The following is a 22844-nucleotide window of genomic DNA, read 5'->3' on the forward strand; positions in this document are numbered from 1 at the left end:
ATATGATTCTCTTGTTTTAAGAGGCTGGAATGTTCTTGTTATTGTTAATTTCAGTAGGCCTCTTAGATTTTTGAAGAGGAGCAAAATATTCCTTGATAATATGCCATTTGGCAACATACAGAAAATAGTATTGCAAAACAATACTGATTCCATATGTAGTACCATCAATTTGAAATAACTATCATTTGGGGATCCATTTGAACCATGCATGGAAAACCTGTGTCACAACATTTCGCAACTCGAGTAAATCTGATATATACATCTGATGCAACTTAATTATAGTTCCCAGCATCTGCTTTATGATTAAACCAGCTGATTCTGGTTAACAGAGAAAACATAGTTGTAAGGGGTCAACAGAAAAAATGCAGTTGTAAGCTCATTTGAGCAGGGCCCTCCTCACCTGTTTCTGTAAGTCAAATTGTTATAAAATATTTGTTATGTCCTGTCTACCCATTATACAGCGCTACGGAATTTGATGGCGCGATACAAAACAATAAATAATAATAATAACAAGCAAAAGTGATGGAGGTTGATGCAGTGAGGCAATGCAAACACGCATGGGATAAGCATAAAGTTTGAGATTTTACGGCTTTTGAGCTTGTTATCAGGAAAAACAGACCTAGATGGGTCCAGTTGGATCTTATCTGCTGTTATATCCTGTATTTCTACCAAAAATATTGAAAAAAGTTAAATGAAGAGTCCTAAAGAGGTGCATTGTGTCTTGGCAATAGGTGGGGTGTTTCTGAAACGCTCCAGCAATTCTCCAACCAGGAGGCCCGTTAAGGAGACTGCTTACAAAGTGCTAATTTCATACACTGTCAACTTGGCCTCATCAAGTACAGTTTTGTAATATTTTTTTGCTGTTGGTGCTGTAATTAATGAAAATGTTTGTGAATATATTTAGTGTGTGTGGACATATGCACTATATGACCAAAACTATGTGGGCACATGAACTTCACATGTAAATGAGCTTTTTGGACATTTCAAACCATAGTATTGTTTCACCTTGAGGCTACAATAACCTCCACTCTTCTAGGAAATGTGGGCAGTGTGGCAGGACTGGCTTTTGGGGTGTGCAACCTGTGATCTGTGCCTGTAATTTAGAGGATTTTATCTATACATTTTTAATGCTGAGTTTTTATGTGAATTCCAATTGATCTATACCTGCAAAGCTGGGTTTGTGTGTTATTCTGTTGATCCATATCGCTATGCTATGTTTCCATACATTATTTATGTATACATGCAAATACAGTGTTTGTATGTCTTATTCAGTTGATCAATACCCGCAAGTGCTGTTTTATGTGTTGTTTATTTGATCTATACCTGATCTACAGGGAGTGGGTAATAGAGTGGTATGACTTAGTGAATGAAGGGACAAAGGGACTCTGGGGATGATTATGGGGGAGAGGACCTCTTTCACGCTAGCGTCAGTAAGAGGGAAGACTGCACTGACTCTCAGTCTTGCCCTAATCTGCAGTCAGTGTGGCTTTTCTGGTAGTGGAGGGAGTGATTGCATGCTAGGGAGCGTGGAGCTGGGCCCAAGGAAATGCTTTCCTGGGGTCCAATTTTTTCTATATAAAATATATTGGCAGCAGGGTCTAATATTAATATATATTGGCAGAAGGGGTTAATATTAATATATATTGGCAGCAGGGGCTAATATTAAAGAATGAAAACTAACTGCCATATCATATTTCAATTACGGTATTTACTTCAAAGAGATAAGTACATATTATGTAGTTAAAAATGCATGTCTAACGTGTGTGTGTGTGTGTATGTATGTATGTATGTATGTATATATATATATATATATATATATATATATATATATATATATATATACATACACACACACACCTGTGTGTGTAATCTCATGCACTTCATAGTGTGTCCCTGAATGGCAGAAATAAAATGTGGTCATTTTTTTTTACTTTCAGTTTTTTTTACTTTCATCATTGTCTCTTTGTGCGTGCTCTTATAAATAGAATTGTAAGCACATGTAAGTGCTAAATCAAAAGGCTGCTGATGGTTTTAGAATGATCTGATTTTTCAGGAGTTGGCCTCTCAGGATGCCACGTTATCCAATCTCTTAGTGTTCGGTTCATCTTTCTGACGTAGGAAAATCCACATGGACTTGTAATACAATATCTAATTTGAACTCACCTGTATGCTGGTGTGATGAATATATAAAATAAATTGTGCGTGAGCATGTTACACAGTTCAGGCATCTATAGTAACAACCAGGTTAACTATATTTATTCTCAAACACAGAAGGGCCAGACAACACAAATATTCTGTCTGAATATTTGCACCTTTCTTCTAACCATAAATAATTAATTCCTGTGCAAAAAGTCTTTAATGCTATTTTTCTATCCAATGTCTATCTTTGAAAAGACACAAAATGCTTGTTAGTGTACCTTCTATAGTCTGTGTTCACCAGAATGACTATTGTGTGTAATATAATAGAACCTATAAATCGATTTTAAAATCACGCCCTATCCACAGTTTCTGCCTTTTAGAACATGGAGCACACAATGGACTTATTAACATTGTCAGCACTAGCTTAATCTAAAAAGCTTTATATTAGGCATTCCGTGTTATTAAAGCTCTTATTGGAAGACAGCTGTACAAGGATAGTAGATACAACAATATTTTATTTTTACTGGTGATCTCTAAGAAACATTTTGATAACTCAGATGACATTAAATAACACTGGAGTCCCCACCTTTTTCTCTCTCCTGTATTAAGTTTGAACTACCCAGCTCAAAATAAATCTGTAAAATATTTGTAATGTTACCATTTTTTAATACAGGTGAGGAACCTGAAGATGCTGATTTTGACATGCCTAAAATTTATGAGCCAATTGAATCATTTACACAATTAAAGGAACGCTTGAACATGTTTCTTCAAATGTTTAATGAGAGCATCCGTGGAGCTGGGATGGACATGGTATTCTTCAGAGATGCCATGATCCACTTGATTAAGGTAGCATATTTTAAATTGTTCTTGTAACCACTATATTATTTTATAAGCACAGTACTTAGCATTTCAGGATTGTGTATGAAATTATAATTGTTTTTTTCCCTTATAGATTTCTCGTATCATTCGGACTCCACGTGGAAATGCCCTTCTTGTTGGTGTTGGTGGTTCAGGAAAACAGAGCTTGACTAAGCTTGCATCTTACATTGCAGGATACAAAACATTTCAGATCACTTTAACCAGGTAGCCTCTATAATTAATAAAACAAAAAGACGTTTTAGTCCATCTGGTCCTTTCCTTGAGCCTTATTTGAGAAAGAGTCCTCTGGAATTGTTATGCTGTCCATTAAAGGACACATAAACCCATTAGAATGTCTGAAGGGGGCAAGGTTATTCCTTCAAGTGGGCAGTTTTCATGGAAGAAGAGAGAAACAGTTTTTATCACTGGATGCTTTTTAAAACAAGCCCTGTTTTACTCAGAACAATCACTCATTCACTGTGTTCATGGCTGCTGCCCTCCACCTTGTAGGCAGCACCATTGGGTGTACTGTACTTACACACACATATCGTCACACACTAACTAGGCATACCTGAATTGCTTTGGTAGTTAAGAGGCTCTGGCAGGGAATGGTCATTGCTCTACACTTGCACACCAAGAGCTAGTAATGGTGGAGACACCAACGAGATAGAATAGACAATTTCAGTTGGATCAGCAAGAACTCAACAAGCCTAACAGCAGGAACACTAAGTTCACAAACCAGTACCATGTAAACATTGGGAGTCCTATTTTGGATCCTCACAACAAGCAGCACAACTTTTTTCTTCCTATTCTAATCTTTTTAGAGTTTGCCTGTATATAGAGTCTATATTCCTTATCCCTGTATTATTGGATATATCTTGTTCAAAGATAAATTGTTAAAAGTTTAGATTTTTTATTTTATGACAGTAGCAGTAGGTTTACTAAGGTACAGTGAACACTTTCTTACTATAAAGTTTCTATTCAGAAAGAAGATACCATTCAGTTGCAAATATATATTCTTTCCAATACTTCAAATGCTTTTTTTTTTCTTCTTTTTTATTGAAAGATCTTACAACACTTCAAATCTTATGGAAGACCTGAAGATCTTGTACCGTACTGCAGGTCAACAAGGCAAAGGCATCAGTTTTATTTTCACTGACAATGAGATCAAAGATGAATCGTTCTTAGAATATATGAACAATGTGTTATCTTCAGGAGAGGTAGTGCATCATATATATTTATTGTCATATCTTTTTTTATAGTCATGGTATGCTCGTCAGTACTTGTCCGTTTTCCTGTAATCCTAGCTTTGATTTATTTTGCACAGGTTTCCAACTTGTTTGCACGAGATGAAATTGATGAAATCACCAGTGACCTTATTCCTGTTATGAAGAAAGAGTACCCACGCCGCCCTCCTACAAATGAAAACCTGTATGACTTTTTCATGACAAGAGTCCGTCAGAATCTTCACGTAGTGCTGTGTTTTTCACCAGTGGGAGAAAAATTTAGAAACCGGGCACTTAAGTTTCCAGCACTTATTTCAGGTTGTACAATGGATTGGTTTAGCAGATGGCCAAAGGATGCCTTGGTAGCAGGTGACTTTTTTTTGTTTTTCTGTAGGATCAGAAACATTAGAGTTAACATTGTAATACAAAAATATTGAACGCTTGATATTGAAATCATTACATTGTAGGTTTCAGCCATCTTCTGGAATTTCCTGTATATAAAGTTAATCCCTGTTTAATACTTATCACCCATTTATCTTCATCCAGTAATATGTTCACCATGTAGCAGTAGTAGTACGTTTCTATATGTTTGTCATATTGTTTTGTAGTGTCTGAACACTTCCTGTCAACATATGAGATTGACTGCACCATGGATATCAAGAAGGAGATGGTTGAGTGTATGGGCTCGTTCCAGGATGGTGTGGCAGAAAAATGTGTGGATTACTTCTTGAGATACCGTCGCGCTACTCACGTGACTCCTAAATCATACTTATCATTTATTCAGGGGTACAAAACAATATATAAAGAAAAACATGCGGAAGTACAGACCCTGGCAAACAGGTATATGTGGTGGTACATTTACAAGGCTGCTTTGGTGTTTGTTCATGTGCTAGTTTCTGCAAATAATGTATCCCTCAGTGTTCTCGTTATGTACAGTACATATTTCAAAAACAGTGTGGATTTATTTCAGGAATTATTAAAGATTAAGATGCTCATAAACCCTTGGCATGTTATTAACCCTTTAGTGATATGTATTTGGCATAGGAATCCTGAGAGGCCAACTGCTGAAAAATCAGATTATTATAAACCATCAGCTGCCTCTTGTTTTAGCACTTACACGTGTTTACAATTATAGTAAAAGCAAAATACCTTGCTGACAATGTTTTTGTAAATTTCTGAATTCAATAATGAGGTTTTTATTCTGTACAACATAAATGACAAAATATGGTAATCCTTACTTTTAGAATGAACACAGGCTTAGAGAAACTTAAAGAAGCATCCGAATCTGTGGCAGCTTTGAGTAAAGAATTGGAGGTGAAAGAGAAAGAACTCCAGGTTGCAAACAAAAAAGCAGATATGGTAAGTTATCTGTGATGGCCTACGGCATTAATTTGTTTCTAGATTGGGTTGCCAAGGTATTAGCATATCAAATTCAAACACCGTGGATCATTAGTAGCTTAGATAACAAGAGATAAGAAGAGATGGAGTGAGGAGACTTGACAACATTCACTGTAATTGATAAGGTTATATACCAGGACTGCCCGCTGATGAGGGTGGGTGGTCCCGCTGACATCGCAGGAAACACCCCCATTTAAATGGGGAATGGGCGGTGGGCCTCCACTCCCACTTTTACATGCATTACATTCATTGCAGCTTTTCCCTGCAAAGAGGTTGAGGTACCCTCACATTGTGAACCAACATGGAAAGTGGCACGGCTAAAAAAGCTTAATACTTTAGATTTGGAACCAAACCTTAATCCTATTTAAGACAAAGTAAAATATATGTTTATTTAATCACAGCAGATTAATATAAAAACCAAACAGTAATGGCGTAGGGAAAAGTATTCCTGAAATTATGATGACTGGAACACATTGGGATCCTGTTGGATGTGCCCAACAACCCAAATGCTCTGTTAATCCCTTTGCTTTTTTCTGTGTTGCAGTATGTATAGGAGTTTAGCATGTGCTTCAATTGTAATAGAAACCTGGTCAAATACTAATACAATATTTTTATTTACATACCTCATACCCTTACTTTTTAAAATTGTGAATCATTTTCATTTTCCCCTATAACAGGTTTTAAAAGAAGTCACTGTAAAAGCTCAAGCTGCTGAGAAAGTTAAAGCTGAAGTACAGAAAGTGAAGGACAAGGCTCAATCAATTGTAGACAGTATTTCAGTCGACAAAGCTATAGCAGAAGAAAAGCTGGAAGCTGCCAAGCCTGCCCTTGATGAAGCAGAAGCAGCATTATTGGTCAGTAATTGTATTCTTTTAAGGCATCTCTATTCATGTAGGAATGAATATCCCCTTAAGGACAATGGGCGGTCCCTAAACCCATTGAGAACAATGCATTTTGTCATTAAGGGGTTAAGAATGTCTAGTATACATGTATACAATATGGTTAACCTTTGGAGTGCAAGATGAAGATACGTGGTTAGCAAAATGCGTCTCAGGAGGCCAACCCTTTCATTTAAAAAGTTTTCTGTGTGTAGTGGAGCACCGTGCAGTTCAGTTCTTGTTGGCTACAACTTTCATGAACGTCTACCTAATTGGTGATGAGAGTCTTCTGGACCACAAGATAATGGTGTGACATAAAATGGACTGCACCATATTTATAGACTCCTATATTTTATATGTAGTTTGAGTTACTATCTAGGTTCTGTTTCTTTTGTACCATCTGCTAATGCAATGTACAGTTTGCCTTAAATTAAGCATTCATGAGCTTAACGTGCTCTGAACTTAGTTTTGAATATTGGTTCATTTATCCCCTTCAGTATCAAATATATGTATTTCATTGTATCTCTTTAATAATCTATGCATTTATAAAAGGTAATATAGCAACATAACTAGCTTTTACAGCTAACTTTAACCCTTTTACTTTTGTGATACAACGTTTATGAAGCTCTACCTAATTGGTGATGAGAGTCTTCAGGACTAAAAGGTAATGGCGTGACATAAAATGGACTGCTCCAGCAGTGCTAAAAGGCCATCGTATTTATGGAAACCTTTACCTTTTATGTAGCATAAATACTGAGTGCTAACTGAATAGCCTGAATAAAAAAACAAGTATGAGTTTCCTTAGGTACATTTAAAACTGTTTATATCAGTGATGGCAAATACTTTTTTTCTGCATGAAACCAAGTTGCAGATCTCAAACTGCCAACACTGCAAGTTGTTGCCTACCCCCTGCAGTGTACGTACACACAAAAGCATATACTCACACTTGCTTACATGTATAAACACACATACTCACACATACACATGCATCCACACACACTTTACACAGATCACACAGCGTGGCAGATAGTGATTGGCAAAATATATAATTCTGTTGTGGGTAAATGTGGCAATTTCAGGAATAATCTGCATTGTGTTTCTTTTCCCATATGGTGAGGAAGAAAAGGGCAATGGCAGCAGAACATGGCTAAGAAGCCACCAAACACTTTGTCCCCATCCTGTTTAATCTAAATGTATATACTTAATTTAAACAATGTGGATGCAAGGTGTTTGGTGGCTTCTTAGATAGAACCCATTTGCTCCTGCTGTCACTCTCTCTCATCTTTCTCCCCAACTTTCTCGTTATCTCCCCTTTCCCCCCCCCCCTCATAATCTCTACCTATATGTCTCTTTATCTCCCCATTTTCTACCATTTCTTACCATTTCTCCTCCTTTTCACCATCCTTTTCTCCTCATCTCTTACCTTTCTTAAATCTTATGGTGAAAGCATGAGGTATGTTCCTAAAGACCTATCTCAGTGTTCCATCGCGCTGTGTCCTGCTTCAGTGCTATATGCCAGGGTATGACATATCGTGACACTCAGTATCAGTGCTTTGTGAGGGAGCAGTGAAATGGAGGTCCGTGGTGATTTGAAAAATTTACTGGCTAGTCGCCAACCTAGCTGTGTGACACAGCAGAGGCCTTGGTTCCCAATCTCTAATTTATATAGCTGTTGCTTAAACCTAACTATAACAAAACTATAAAAATTAGCCCTGTTTCCCATGAGTAAAAATGTGTTCCAGCGTTTAAAGGGTTAAGACACATAACAAATGTAAAATGTCTTCAATATAAACACAGGTACATTTAAAATATTCTTTTAAATGCAGAGTATTAAATTACATTGATCATTTTTTTTGCATAATATGTCATTTGAAATACTGTGTGTTAGGTTGGGGGAAGCAATTTCATGCTTATTTTAATAGCAATTTGTTTCTTAACATCTGGGTTGACTGTCAAATGGTTTTGGTTTTCACTCAACTACACTAATATAATTTTGTAAAAAAATCTATACGCTATGAAGGAAATCAGAATTTCAAACTAATTTTAACTCAACACGTATTATGTAGTATACATTGTTATATTTTATTTTAGCCCTAGTGTAAAAAATGTCAAACCTCAAATATTTTATTTTGCTCCTAGTATGAATTTTTTTTGTCATTATATCTCATTTTTATGTGGATTTAAAAAGCTAGTACCTCGTTTCCCACAATAATAAGACATTTAATAAAATGGTGCAAAACAAGGAAAACAAATATAGGCACATATTTAATGTACGTTATATGTGTGTGTGTGTGTATATATATATATATATATATATATATATATATATATATATATATATATATATATATATATATATATATATATATATATATATATAATTATAGTATATGTATCATTGTTCAACCATTACATTTTCTCCTTCTAACTTGCTTATAGACTATCAAGCCTTCGGACATTTCTACCGTACGAACTTTAGGAAGACCACCTCATCTGATCATGCGCATTATGGATTGTGTGCTCTTACTGTTCCAGAGGAAAGTCAACCCTGTCAAAGTGGACCAAGAAAAGGGATGTACTGTCCCCTCTTGGCAAGAATCCCTAAAACTCATGATTGGGAATTTCTTGCAGAGTCTTCAGGTACAGACGATAACATTCTGGAAAATAAGTTTAATGCATCCAGTTTAATTAAATTAATTTTTTTTTTGTATAATAATATAATGCTTTGTACCCGTAGGCATGGTAGAGCGATATATAGATTTTTTCTGCTTAGTCCTCCAACTATATTCCATCATAGTGTAGTAAGGTATACAGGTCACAGAAGAAAAACAATTGTATTGTATATTGTATGTAACCTAAATTACACACTACACAAAGAAGACCAATAATTTATTACAATGCTATTAAGTTTGGTGTATTATTTGTTGATGTTTAGCTGGGTGAATGTGATGTAAAATGTTTTTTTTTCTTTCATTTGAAGCAATTTGCGAAAGATACAATCAATGAAGAGGTGGTGGAACTATTGGCACCATACTTTGAAATGCCAGATTACAACATTGAGACTGCAAAGCGAGTTTGTGGAAATGTGGCTGGGCTTTGCTCCTGGACCAAAGCTATGGCTGCTTTTTATTCTATAAATAAAGAGGTTTTGCCTCTAAAGGTAAATCTTACTTTTCATGCACTTCATCACTGAGGCGCATACCTGGTAACTTTACTGGTGAAGTGTTGCTTTCCCAGGTCTCGGCTTCACCTGCCCATCTGTTTCCCATGCCACACATATTTTTAGAATGGTCATATATGGACTATGTAAACGTAGAAAGTCTAACAAAAAAGAGTCTGACAAGATATCTGCTGAATACCAATTAAAAAAATAACCATTAAGCAACATTTGTAAACAACATACCTATAACTACACTTCATATCAATTAAATGAAATGCACATACCATGTTGCATATGAGTTTCAAGACAAAGTTACTGCACCGCAAAAATGTAATTATTTGTACCCTGGACGACTAGCATATAATTTCACTTAAAAAACAAAATTTGTATTCTGGTCAATTAAATAAAGCAGTTTGGTTTTATTTTAATTGAATTATGTGATTAGAATGTTTATGGAAAACAGCGTGTTATTTCCAAAGTATTTTTAGCTTATCTGTGTTTTGTTCTTTCATAGGCTAATTTAGCAATTCAGGAGAGCCGACTTGCTACTGCCAATTTGGATTTGCAAAAGGCCCAGGCAGAATTAGATGCTAAGCAAGCTGAGCTCGATGTGGTTCAGGCACAGTATGAAAAGGCTATGATGGAAAAGCAGGTTAGTATAATTGGTCTGTTTGCTGAATTTTTTAAGTTGCTTATTTTCAACATGCCGCCTGGTGTGAAAATAAAACATTTGAAACAACGGGAAATTATAATTGGGGCTGTACGTCAGAAAAAAGCCAGTACCAAAAAAGAGAACATCAGTTATCGCAACATATTCTGTATGGCTGTGTTTAGATAATAGACTACAGGATACTTGATTATGAAAAGATAAGATGCAATTGAAAGGATTTACTATCTTGTTCTGTATTTTAATGGTTCTCACTAATGCAAAAAGAAAGAATCTAGTTAGGCATAGTCATGTGTGGGAACTGTGTGGACTAAACCTTAAGTGCGTAATAAAAGAAAATGAAAATAAAAAAAATCCAAATCACATTTTTGTATAGATAGATAGATTCCAATTTCTAACGTGTACTAGATTAAAGATTTTTTTTCATATATATACATGTGTATACGTGTTAGTATGTGTGTATTTACTGTAAATGTGTATGTGTATATATTGCACTGTAGGGGCTGTGTTCTAACAATAACCTTCTATGTAACAAACACAAAACAAATCAATTAAAAGTAAAAAAGTAAAAATAAATGCAATTGATGATAAAACACTGATTTTGATTAAGAAATCTACCTTGTCAATAGACCATATTGAGTTTTTTCTCACTTCCATGCAAACAGACTTTGCTAGAAGATGCTGAACGCTGCAGACATAAGATGCAAACAGCTTCAAGCCTGATTAGTGGCCTTGCTGGAGAAAAAGAGCGATGGACAGAAGAAAGCAAGGAATTCGCTGCAAAGACCAAACGACTTGTCGGTACGGAAGGTCTCATTTTAAATTAAGTGATGGCATTACTTGTCAGAATTAACATATAGAACAGAGAGATTAATATTATCATTATGATACTTATTACTTATTGCATCTAAAATGACAAATAAGCTATTAAGAAAACACAGGAGAAAACATGGTAGCACACAATATAAGACTGACAGATACATTACTTTAATGTTAGACTTTTAATTCTATATTTTTTAAAAGCTTGGTTGCCGTTCCAACGCCGTATAAAGTGATAAAAAAAAAACAGTATTGTATAAGCAGACATACTATGACTATGACTGCATATACACTCATTTTGCTCATTACTTCTTTTCTAAACATGTAAATTGGTTGAGGCGTGTAGACCCTGTTCCCTCTTTATTCATATTTCTGCTTGAACTGGGTATCCAATAGTGTTACGTGTTTAGACCACTACTGTTTCTTTTACCTCACCTCATGTAGAGGATGCCTTGTCGTGGCAGAAGCCGCATCATTTGTTTTTTTTCATGTGCTTATATTCCGTTTTTTTTCCTCTTTTGTCAAGTAAAATGTAGAAACATCAGGAAAAATTCTATTGCCATATGCACATTGTGTCATGTTTTCATTACATCAGCTGTGATGTTTTATGCCAACATTATGATGCCCATTTTTTCTGAAATACAGTTAATAAGTGTAGTGTTTTTTATGTTTTCAGGTGACGTCCTGCTTGCTACAGCTTTCTTGTCATATTCTGGTCCATTTAATCAAGAGTTCCGGAACTTGCTGTTGACTGATTGGAGAAAGGAAATGAAAACCAGGAAAATTCCATTTGGACTCAATTTGAACCTGACTGAGATGTTAATAGACACACCCACCATCAGTGAATGGAATCTGCAAGGCCTACCAAACGATGATCTCTCAATTCAGAATGGAATAATTGTAACAAAAGCAGCCCGTTACCCCCTCCTTATTGATCCACAGACACAAGGCAAAATTTGGATTAAAAACAAAGAAATTAAAAATGAACTTCAGGTATTGGATATGTAATTATATGAATGCTTAGTAACACGTTTTGCCTATCATGACATTCCATACCATCACACTAAACACAAAAAAAAACGCTTAAAAAAATAAACATCAGCATTGCCATGCACCCACAGCACCTGCCATGTCCCCATCAAACCCTGTTTTTGTCCCCACCAACACAGATAAACCCCCACCAATTTGCCTGGTGCAGAAACTGCAGCTGCATCAGAAGTGCCGCATTTGACTTTATATCAAGTTCTTCTGATAAACCCACGCTGGACCTGCCATTGCCTCATTATTATTATTACCTTTTATTTATTTAGTGCCAACCAATCACGCAGTACTGTACAAATTAATAAGGGAAGTTAACACATCCATAACAAATATAGGATTACATATTAGCACAGGAGTGGAGAACCCTGCCTGTGAGCTTGTCGTCTATCCTTATGGTACTTTTATACAAAGTTCCTGGCTGGAATGGTGGGCTTATGAGGGCCCTGCTTCTGAGTTTACAAAAAGGGGTAAAAAAGGGAAGATTAGCTCATTTGTAGCAGTAATTAAGGTTAAGTGGTTTCAGGATGCAAAAAAGGATGTATAAATAAAATGAACAAAGGGGTGGACGAGTTAGTGCTTGGTTTCAGATGGTGGTTTTCATAGGGCTTGGGATGTTTTAGTAAAGATACAAAAGAGGAAAGAGAGAGATGAATAAGAGAAGATAGATTTTAGGTTAAAAAAAAGCTCCACGAGCCTTAGCTTGCCCCTGCCCCCTACCTTTCAAAACTGTCTATGCCTAAATAAATAGAACATAAAGGGACAGCTTAATGCCCTAGAAAGCTATTACAAAGAATAATGCGTATTACGGTACTTTCTGATTAATTTAATACGCAATATAAGTTAGGGAGAAGCTAAAGCTACAGGGCTCCCCATCTCCTCTGCAATCTGATTATAGCAACTGATTGGCTGCTTAAAGATATTTAATATTTTTAAAATGGGCTTATGTGGATGACTACTCTCACCTCCCTCAGTTAAGTAAAATTGTGGCATTCTAGATTTTGTTTCTATAGGGTAGTTATGGCATCTAACCCTTTTTTATACGTCTACTCTGGCATGTGTTGTACATGTTGGCTGCATGTGCAGTCTACATGATAGTAAATATACCTTAGGTGTGTAGTTTTATAAGGGGGCTAGGGCTTTTCATAAACATTTTTATGTCATTTGTATGATTTTGCTTGGCCTAAGAAAATGGGGACATAACTTTTGTATCATTATATCAAGTTATGTGATGCATGGTTTACTCGACTATACATATAAAAGGCATATAAAAATGAAAAACAGCAATTATTGTTGGTATACATACAAAAAAACTCAGTATGCCAGAAGAGACGCTGTTGCAGGGTAGGACACGGAGGAGTGGAGTGCGTGGTGCTGGTAGGAGGCCTGCCCCAATGAAGGTGACACCCTCCAGATTTTAGGGAAAACTATACCTTAATAAACAAGGGGTTAAAGGAGGCTCATTGTATGTATTTCGGTGCCAGAGGGCAATGTCTCGCTTATTCTTGTGCCAATGAAAGGTCAGTGGCCATCAGAAAATAGCAGGAAGTAAGTTAGTGAATAAGTGATCAGTATATTTTTTGGTTTATTTTATTTTTAGTGAACAATAACTATAACATTTTATCAAAATATCTGGAAGCCAATATATGGGTAAATTAAACATAGCTGTCAAATTATTGTTTTTGTTTGCAATTTAGATTACATCACTAAATCACAAGTACTTTAGAAATCATCTAGAGGACAGTCTTTCTCTTGGAAGGCCATTACTGATTGAAGATGTTGGTGAAGAGCTGGACCCGGCCCTGGATAATGTTTTGGAAAAAAACTTCATCAAAACAGGATCTACTTACAAAGTATTATGAGAATCATTATTTAATTGCATGAATAATATTTTGTTTGGAAACAAATGCATACAACATGTAGCGGTAATGTGTACTGGGTTTATATTCATAATTTTAGTAAACAGTAGGTCACTTTAAACAGAATTGCTTATTAAAAATATACCATGCAGAGATGGGTCAATTTTATAGCTACCATGTGTGTATGACATTAAAGGAGCTTTAAGGCCACCTTAATATGAGATTGTAATTTATATTTGCATGTATGAAAGAGAGAAGTTACAAAATGTTTAATAATTAGACATTTATAAATGTGGATCTTATAAAAAAAACTGCATTTCTAGGGGGGTATTACTAAAATAATGGACATTTGGCTTGATAAAGAAAAGTAGTTTATGTATTGCATTTTCAATCAATAGCATGATTCCTATTTTGAATGCTACGTTTTCAGGAACTGACAAAAGTCTATTTTATCTAGGTGAAAGTTGGTGATAAAGAAGTAGATGTGATGAATGGTTTTAGGCTATACGTTACTACTAAGCTTCCTAATCCAGCATACACTCCAGAAATAAGTGCTCGTACCTCTATAATTGACTTTACTGTCACCATGAAAGGCCTAGAGGATCAGTTACTGGGACGTGTCATATTGACAGAGAAGCAGGTATGAAGAAATCTGTGGGGTTTTTTTGTTTTGGTTCTCATGTGGGGGGCAGATTTGAGTTTTGTCAGTAGTGTTTAGAAACAATTCTTTCTTATGTCACTGGCCGCTGCCAGTTAGGCCTAAATCAAAGAGGAAAGAAAGGGTGTTCTCCCATCTAGCCTACCTGACCCTTCTATTTTATTCTACTTAAAATAATTTTTAAGGCAGTGCCTCTATATATTACAATTTAGGCAAATAATTAAAAATCCATAATTGATGAAATTGAGCATATTAACTTTTCATTTAATGTATGATGCATATCAAGAAAGGGTCATGCCTACTTTTGTATTTATTACTACTTTAGCAATTTTCCATGATGGAACGCCAGGATACAATATGACATGACCCATAGGTCCCCTCCATAGGTTTTTAGGTTGTAGTGTGACATCACGACCCATGTCTACCCATTTTCCATATGCCCAGCAGCTGATTCATGTCATGCAAAAACTTCCACTGTTCCAGTTAACAAGACTATTTCCAGGACAGTGGAGACACAAGTTCAGTTGTTGGGACTGTTCTGGCATACATAACTATGCCTATTAAACAAAACTGCATTTAAGTAGGCTATGCTTATATGTATGAAAATGCATATCTTTACGCATTTAAACTATCATTTGAAAATCTAAACTTGTTCTGTTGCATTTTTTGTTGTTAGGGGGCCAAGGCTGAAATGTTATGTTAATACACAAAGGTTAATTTTTCCTATGTTATCAGGAATTAGAGAAGGAAAGAACCGATCTCATGGAGGATGTGACTGCAAACAAAAGAAAGATGAAAGAGCTGGAGGACAACCTCCTATTTAGATTGACCAGCACACAGGGCTCTTTAGTAGATGACGAGAGTCTCATCACTGTGCTCAGTAATACAAAAAAAACCTCAGAAGAAGTCACCCAGAAACTGCAAATATCAGCTGAGACTGAAATACAAATCAACTCTGCTCGGGAGGAGTACAGACCTGGTAAACATATAATAGTAAAGAAAAATCGTACTGACCAGGCTTATAATAACTAAGCATATTTCTTATTGTTGAAAACACAATACACAATGACATTTATTACAATTAATGAGTTTCTTATATCCCTATGGTTACTTTATCATTTTGTTTTACTCTAGGTGTTACAGAAACACAAGAAATAGTTCCCCTGCAGGTGTCACTGTTTGACTTAATAGAAATATTAACTTTAATGTGAGGACCTCTTAATTAAAGCATTTTAGAAGAAAACACATGAAAATGCAATTCCTGGATATTTGCTTATATGAGAACATTCCCACCAGAAAAAAGGTCCTTTTGTGAAAGCAGGGGCCGTCGCGTCAATAAACATTAAGTTAAAAAAGGAAAACAACATTTCCCTAATAAACTATGGGGATATGTAAATGTTTTGCATAAACATGCGTAAATGTGAAGTAAGACTTTCTAACACAATATTCTGTTTAAAAGATGATTGGCATCATTCAGCCCAAGTGGGCATGTACAGTAATAAAAAAAAACAGAGACAACACACTCTGCATGCACTCAATCAAGTTTTGTCTTAGAGAGTAGAAAATCCACAAATGGATCTGGGAAAGGTTCCGGGCAAGATATAAATGCTGGCAATTAAAACACACCCAAAAAAAATACATCAAGTAGTGGCTCAAAAGCTTTGAATCTGAATAGCTTGGGGTCCAACTGCGTCCTGTTTCCCTTGCAATCCTCACCTAATCCTGTTTGTAGGTAGAAAGTAAAATAAGCTATTTTTTTATTAAATGTGACTAACATGCTTACTGTGGCTCGTTGTCTACCCTTTCCTCCTTGAAAGTATTTTGTACTTTTTCAATATAACTTTTATCTAGTTAAAATGCCTGTGCACAAGCTGGTTTGTGGTCCTAGAGCCCTGGAGTTGTGTGCCACTGATCTAGAAGTTCTAACCTAGAGGTGCTGATCTCGACACCTGGAGAGCCATCATGCAATATATATATATATATATAACCTTCTATTAACTTGGTGGGAAGTTGTTATACTGCAAGTTCATAAGAAAGGAAATTATATAAGCTTTTAACCTTTGGATGATACTATCTTAACAAAATGTGTGATGATTTAGAGAAATGGTGATGTGACTCCTTACCTGTTGAATTATTGCCTATACCTAGACTAAAGGAATTCAAGATTGCATAAATACTGCTATATTTATTTGATTTCTAAAAAGCACCAAACTATACATGAAACATTGTAAACTAGAAGTTATTTCTTTTTTTTTTTTTTAGTTGCAACCAGGGGGAGCATCTTGTATTTCTTGATAACAGAAATGAGTATGGTAAATGTGATGTATCAAACTTCTCTGCGTCAGTTCTTGGGACTCTTTGATCTTTCATTAGCCAGGTACTTGGTTTACTTTATTTTTGTGCTTAGCTATAAACATTTCTAAGATGCAAGATAACAGAATTTTGAATTTATAATTGAATTATATCAATTTGAATGTTCATTTTTATTCTCCCCTTTTTTTTATATAACCCATGTATTTTATATGTCCCTGTTGCAGATCAGTGAAAAGCCCTATTACAAGCAAAAGGATTGCAAACATAATAGAGCACATGACTTATGAAATCTATAAATACTCCGCAAGAGGCCTATATGAGGAACATAAGTTTTTGTTTACATTGCTGCTTACTCTGAAGATCGACATGCAGAGTAACAGAGTGAAGCATGAAGAGTTTCTCACCCTCATAAAAGGTTATATATGATATACATTGTAGATACTTGGCTTTCATATTAAATATATAGTAACTGAACATAGGTTTTACATAGGTTTTACATGGAAGCAGAAATTATGTATGATTATCATGCCCCCCAACTGTCCCGATTTGTCCCCGCTTTGCAGGGATGGAGGAAGGGTGAGATGAGAGCGGTACTCGCCTCGGGTGCAGCTGCGAGGGGGCGCACAGCCGCCAGATCAGCAACTGCAGCATGCAGGACTGATTGGGCGATCACAATCTCCCTCTAGTCTGGTTAAGCATTAGGGAGTGTGTGGATTATGCAAAAATTTTGACTTTGAGGTTCAATATTTTTTTTACAAAAAAACACAAAATACATCTTTATCACGCAATATCTTTGCACTTAGTAATGCATGCTAGTTTTGCAAATAATTTAATGTATTTCAAATTTTAGATTAACTAATTAATTGATCTGCGACATTAGGATGGAATCCTCTCTAAACTATTTGGGTTTTTGTTTGTATTTTACAGGCGGTGCTTCATTAGATCTGAAAGCTTGTCCTCCCAAGCCTTCTAAGTGGATCTTGGACATGACATGGCTCAATCTTGTAGAATTAAGTAAATTGAGGCAGTTTTCTGATATTCTTGATCAGGTGAGCCAAGGTCTAATAATAGAAGAAATAACACAAATGAAAGAGATCAGGCAAAATGTCTACCATACACACTACAACATGAGCTGTCTGGAACTGAAATGATTAGACATATGGTAATCCTATAGTGAACAATGATGATTTTGACCCATGATTAATAGTATAGTTAGAATATTAAGTGACAGTTTTCCACAGAGACAATATTACATAACAACACCACAGTTCTAAGGATTATGCAAGTTTACAGCATCCAGAAATATGATGTAGTTTATTCATCACACACTAATCAATGTTTTATTTCTATTAAAAATAGCATTTTAAATAGCACTTATTAAAAGAAGGTCTGTTCTAAGAAAAAAAATAATTTTTATTCTTTGACGGGTGGTCTTATTTGTTTGAAATGTTGTATTTTAGCATTTTAGTATCCAGGGCACAATATGAAAGTCCCAGGAAATATAATTAATACAACTTAAGTAGAACTTGCAGAATTGTATGCGTAGGGAAATACATGTAGTGTTGTGCCAAAGCAACTCTCTCGATTATGACTTGCTATATATTTTCAACAAAAAAATCCTTAAAACATAAAAATAATACCTTTTCTTTCCAAAATACTCCAGATTACCCGAAATGAGAAGCAATGGAAGCTTTGGTTTGATAAAGAATTTCCTGAAGAGGAGCAAGTTCCAAGTGGTTATGATCAAGCACTTGACTGCTTCCGACGGTTACTGCTGATCCGATCTTGGTGCCCTGACAGAACTATTGCACAGGTAGAATAATAACCTTTTTATATGATAGCATTTCATTATATTAAATTACCTTTAAATAATTTGTTACTAAAAATAATGTAAATGTCACCGTTGTGTTCTCCTACAATAGGCCAGAAAGTACATTATGGATTCCATGGGAAACAAATATGCTGAAGGAGTGATTTTGGACTTGGAGAAAACATGGGAAGAATCTAATCCACGCACACCCCTTATTTGCTTCCTTTCCATGGGATCAGACCCAACAGATTCCATTATTGCTCTAGGAAAGAGACAGAAAATTGAGACCCGTTACGTTTCTATGGGACAGGGTCAGGAGGTTCACGCGAGAAAACTTCTTCAGCAAACCATGGCTCATGTAAGTTTTGTAAAAAAAAAAAAAAAAAAATTGTATTTTCACCAAACAAAAATATTGATCAGGATAATTGCATTACAAATATTAAATAATAGCATAGTACTAATATGCTGTAATCCTTTTAATAGTAAATGGACAGTCATGACACGTCCAGTGAGGCAAACTGACCAGCTGCTCATTTGCTTTGTCAAACTCCTGTTGTGTCTGTATGTCTAAATGTGGATTTTTTATGTGTTAACCACCTCATTTGCTTAGAAGCACTACAGAGTGCTTTCCATAGTCTCCAATGCAAAATGCATTTAAATTTGTTTACGTTATTTAAAAACGAATATTCCCAGCACTTCAACAAATTCCACAGTCATGATAGGTTTCAGAACTAAGCCACACTCTCTGTTTTAAAAGGTTTACCATTGTCAAGTACCACCACGATATGGGTACGTTCCTGCTTTCTATTCATTTTTTTGATACAATGCAATTTTTTAATAGGGAGGATGGGCCCTGCTCCAAAATTGCCATCTAGGTTTGGACTTTTTGGATGAGTTGATGGACACCATTGTAGAGACAGACACCGTACATGATTCATTTCGTCTGTGGATGACTACTGAGGTTCACAAGAATTTTCCCATTACTCTTCTACAAATGTCAATCAAATTTACCAATGAACCACCTCAAGGACTTAAAGCTGGACTGAAGAGAACATATGGTGGTACGTTTATACGGCTCCTTTTAATTCAAATAATTTAGTACTGTGTATTCTCAAATATTTCAGAAATATGAGGGTAGTAAGTAATTTAAAAGAAGACAACAGTGATTAAAAGAAAACTCTTTATATGTTCAAATCATAAGCATTTTGTTGATTAAAAGTGTACTATGAAACTACATCACACCTTTTGTGGAAAATGATGATATATAATTTAGTATTGCCCACAAAAAATCTATAGATTCATAAAAATGATTCTAGATCGATCTACCCATCCATTTCTCTCTTATTTGAAGTCATTCATTCATTATAAGTCATATATATATATATATATAAATATATATATATATATAATATAATGTGTGTGTGTATCATTCAGTGTGATGTTACATGGTGTTGTTCCTTTTTCAATAGGTGTAAGTCAAGATCTTCTTGATGTTAGCAGTATGACACAGTGGAAGCCCATGTTGTACGCAGTGGCATTTCTGCACTCAACAGTTCAAGAGAGACGGAAGTTTGGACCATTGGGGTGGAATATCCCATATGAATTCAATCAGGCAGATTTTAATGCTACAGTACAGTTCGTTCAGAATCACCTAGATGACATGGATATCAAAAAGGTGTTATATCTTGTTATATAACTTGTTTATATTACTTGTTTATACCATTAATTGTATTTGTTTTTGAAATCCCATGCTGCACAATTCTAAAGAACCTTTATTTTATAATTAGGGTGTCTCGTGGACCACTGTTCGATACATGATCGGTGAAATCCAGTATGGCGGAAGAGTCACTGATGACTACGACAAAAGGCTACTAAATACATTTGCTAAAGTCTGGTTTAGTGAAAGTATGTTTAGCCCAGACTTCTGTTTTTACAAGGGCTACAACGTACCAAAATGTACTACTGTAGACCAGTATCTACAATACATACAAGTGAGTAGACCTTGATATCCCTTGAACACATGCGTAGCTCTTATTGTGCTTTGAAACATGTAAATATAACAGAATCAAGATTTTTGCAAAATATAGTTTTACGTTTATTTTGTGATGAATTTCTACATTACTGAAGCACAGACGATTTTTGTTTTTTATTTACAAGAACAAACGTAGAGCAAAGTTTGAAATGGGATCTTATCAACATAGCAACCATTGGAATTCTCCAATTAGCATTCCATTGGTTGCTATGTTAACAGCAGTTTTACACCAATATTGCCTTCATTAAAAAAGAAAAAAAAAATATCTTTATATGTGGAAAGATAGCTTTTTAAATTTTTCTCTAGCTAATTTTATACATGCTGAAAACCCGTAGGTTCAATTTGATTTCACTATAGCTGCTCAGGGAATTAACCTATTGCTGGAACCAGCTGGCATATATGTTGTTGGCACACATCTATATTCACTGGTTTTATTCAACACTGGTATATGATGTATACTTTTATTCTACCTATTAGGAATCATTGTGATTTGCTGTGAATGCTCCCTGTTATTGCTAGCAGAACTTGCCTGTTAAGAAATAATAGAGCAAGAGTAAAAATTGTAAATACATCAACATGAGCTACCTGCATAAACAGGTGCAAAAATCTACCAGTATTACTTCATAAAATACCCAAAGGAACATAAGGCTTGTAGACTTTGGGTACACCTGTAAAATAAAATTCAGACTCAGATGAGTAAGAAACATCGTTAAGCTACACCTGAAGTATATCTGATGCTTTGATGAGATAGTATTTTTTTAATAAAATTGTTACAGATCTTAAACTTTCTATTATATATATTTCATGTGGTGTATAATATGTGCAAATACATACTACAAATATACTCTCAATACATTTTTGTGTATTTTAGTGTGTGCTTTCTTTACCAAAATTAGTTATGATCACTTTTTAGGGCTTGCCTGCATATGACACGCCGGAGGTGTTCGGGTTGCATCCCAATGCAGATATCACATATCAGAGTAAGCTGGCAAAAGATGTTTTGGATACCATTCTTAGCATCCAGCCAAAAGACAGCTCCGGGGGTGGTGGTGAGACAAGAGAAGCAGTGGTTGCTCGACTTGCGGATGATATGCTAGAGAAACTCCCATCAGATTATATACCATTTGAAGTGAGTAAACATAGATGAATTCATTAAGCATAATTTTAATTTACTTTCCAACTCTCAAAAGTAACAGGATAAGCGCTGTAACTGTATTTTTTCATGATGTGGGACTAGAAATGTATCTTACTACAGATGTCTATCCATAACAGATTATAAGTTAATGTCTATAGTACTTACCATTGAATGTAACGTTTATTTTTCACTGCTGTGTAATAGCTAACAAATTTTCTTGGTGTTCAAGAAATATAATTCTACAAATAGAAATTATTTCAGATGAAACGGAAACAATTTTACCGGAATTTTTACTGGAAAAATAAGTATTGTATCTGCTAGTAGGATCTATTATGCTAGGCTTGCATTATAATATTCTTAGAAATATAATTTTTAATAGCCGACTTGCATTATGCGACATTTAAAAAACACTCTTAACATAAATAATCGTATTCTTTTACAGCAAGTTTCGGTGCAGGGAAAATAATTGGCATAAAACCAAAATGTAATAATCCTGCCTATGTGTTCTTTTAAGGTCAGAGAACGACTCCAAAAAATGGGACCTTTCCAGCCTATGAACATCTTTCTACGACAGGAAATAGACAGAATGCAGAGGGTAATAAGCTTGGTGCGAACTACCCTCACAGACCTAAAACTTGCCATTGATGGAACCATTATAATGAGTGAAAATTTAAGAGATGCACTAGATTGCATGTATGATGCCAGAATACCTGAACGCTGGAAAAAGGTGAGTAATGCAATAATGTAGTTTTTAAATTAAGCCCTTTGTGACGATGGCTGATTTTATTTTTTGTACTCTTTGTGACAATGGCTGTTTTTACATTTCTGCGCTGCTCGTGTTAGCTGTAATTTTA

The 22844-nt window shown here is 35.3% G+C and overlaps 1 protein-coding gene across 1 annotated transcript in view; it reads left to right on the plus strand.

The window, feature by feature from the left end:
* Window positions 1–22844, plus strand: part of DNAH5 (dynein axonemal heavy chain 5) — a 119149-nt gene that overhangs the window by 91408 nt on the left and 4897 nt on the right. The window contains exons 52-76 of the mRNA XM_053466374.1: window positions 2813–2985; window positions 3092–3222; window positions 4064–4217; window positions 4325–4592; window positions 4832–5063; window positions 5468–5582; window positions 6299–6475; window positions 8939–9139; window positions 9480–9659; window positions 10174–10311; window positions 10992–11127; window positions 11822–12138; window positions 13881–14036; window positions 14500–14682; window positions 15436–15679; window positions 16963–17077; window positions 17238–17428; window positions 17941–18062; window positions 18677–18826; window positions 18936–19181; window positions 19665–19884; window positions 20293–20498; window positions 20611–20814; window positions 21769–21984; window positions 22505–22717. Coding sequence (XP_053322349.1) covers window positions 2813–2985; window positions 3092–3222; window positions 4064–4217; window positions 4325–4592; window positions 4832–5063; window positions 5468–5582; window positions 6299–6475; window positions 8939–9139; window positions 9480–9659; window positions 10174–10311; window positions 10992–11127; window positions 11822–12138; window positions 13881–14036; window positions 14500–14682; window positions 15436–15679; window positions 16963–17077; window positions 17238–17428; window positions 17941–18062; window positions 18677–18826; window positions 18936–19181; window positions 19665–19884; window positions 20293–20498; window positions 20611–20814; window positions 21769–21984; window positions 22505–22717 — 4688 coding nt within the window. The remainder of the gene's footprint in view (window positions 1–2812; window positions 2986–3091; window positions 3223–4063; window positions 4218–4324; window positions 4593–4831; window positions 5064–5467; window positions 5583–6298; window positions 6476–8938; window positions 9140–9479; window positions 9660–10173; window positions 10312–10991; window positions 11128–11821; window positions 12139–13880; window positions 14037–14499; window positions 14683–15435; window positions 15680–16962; window positions 17078–17237; window positions 17429–17940; window positions 18063–18676; window positions 18827–18935; window positions 19182–19664; window positions 19885–20292; window positions 20499–20610; window positions 20815–21768; window positions 21985–22504; window positions 22718–22844) is intronic.

This window comes from Spea bombifrons, chromosome 5, assembly GCF_027358695.1.
Source record: "Spea bombifrons isolate aSpeBom1 chromosome 5, aSpeBom1.2.pri, whole genome shotgun sequence".
Classification (NCBI taxonomy): domain Eukaryota; kingdom Metazoa; phylum Chordata; class Amphibia; order Anura; family Pelobatidae; genus Spea; species Spea bombifrons.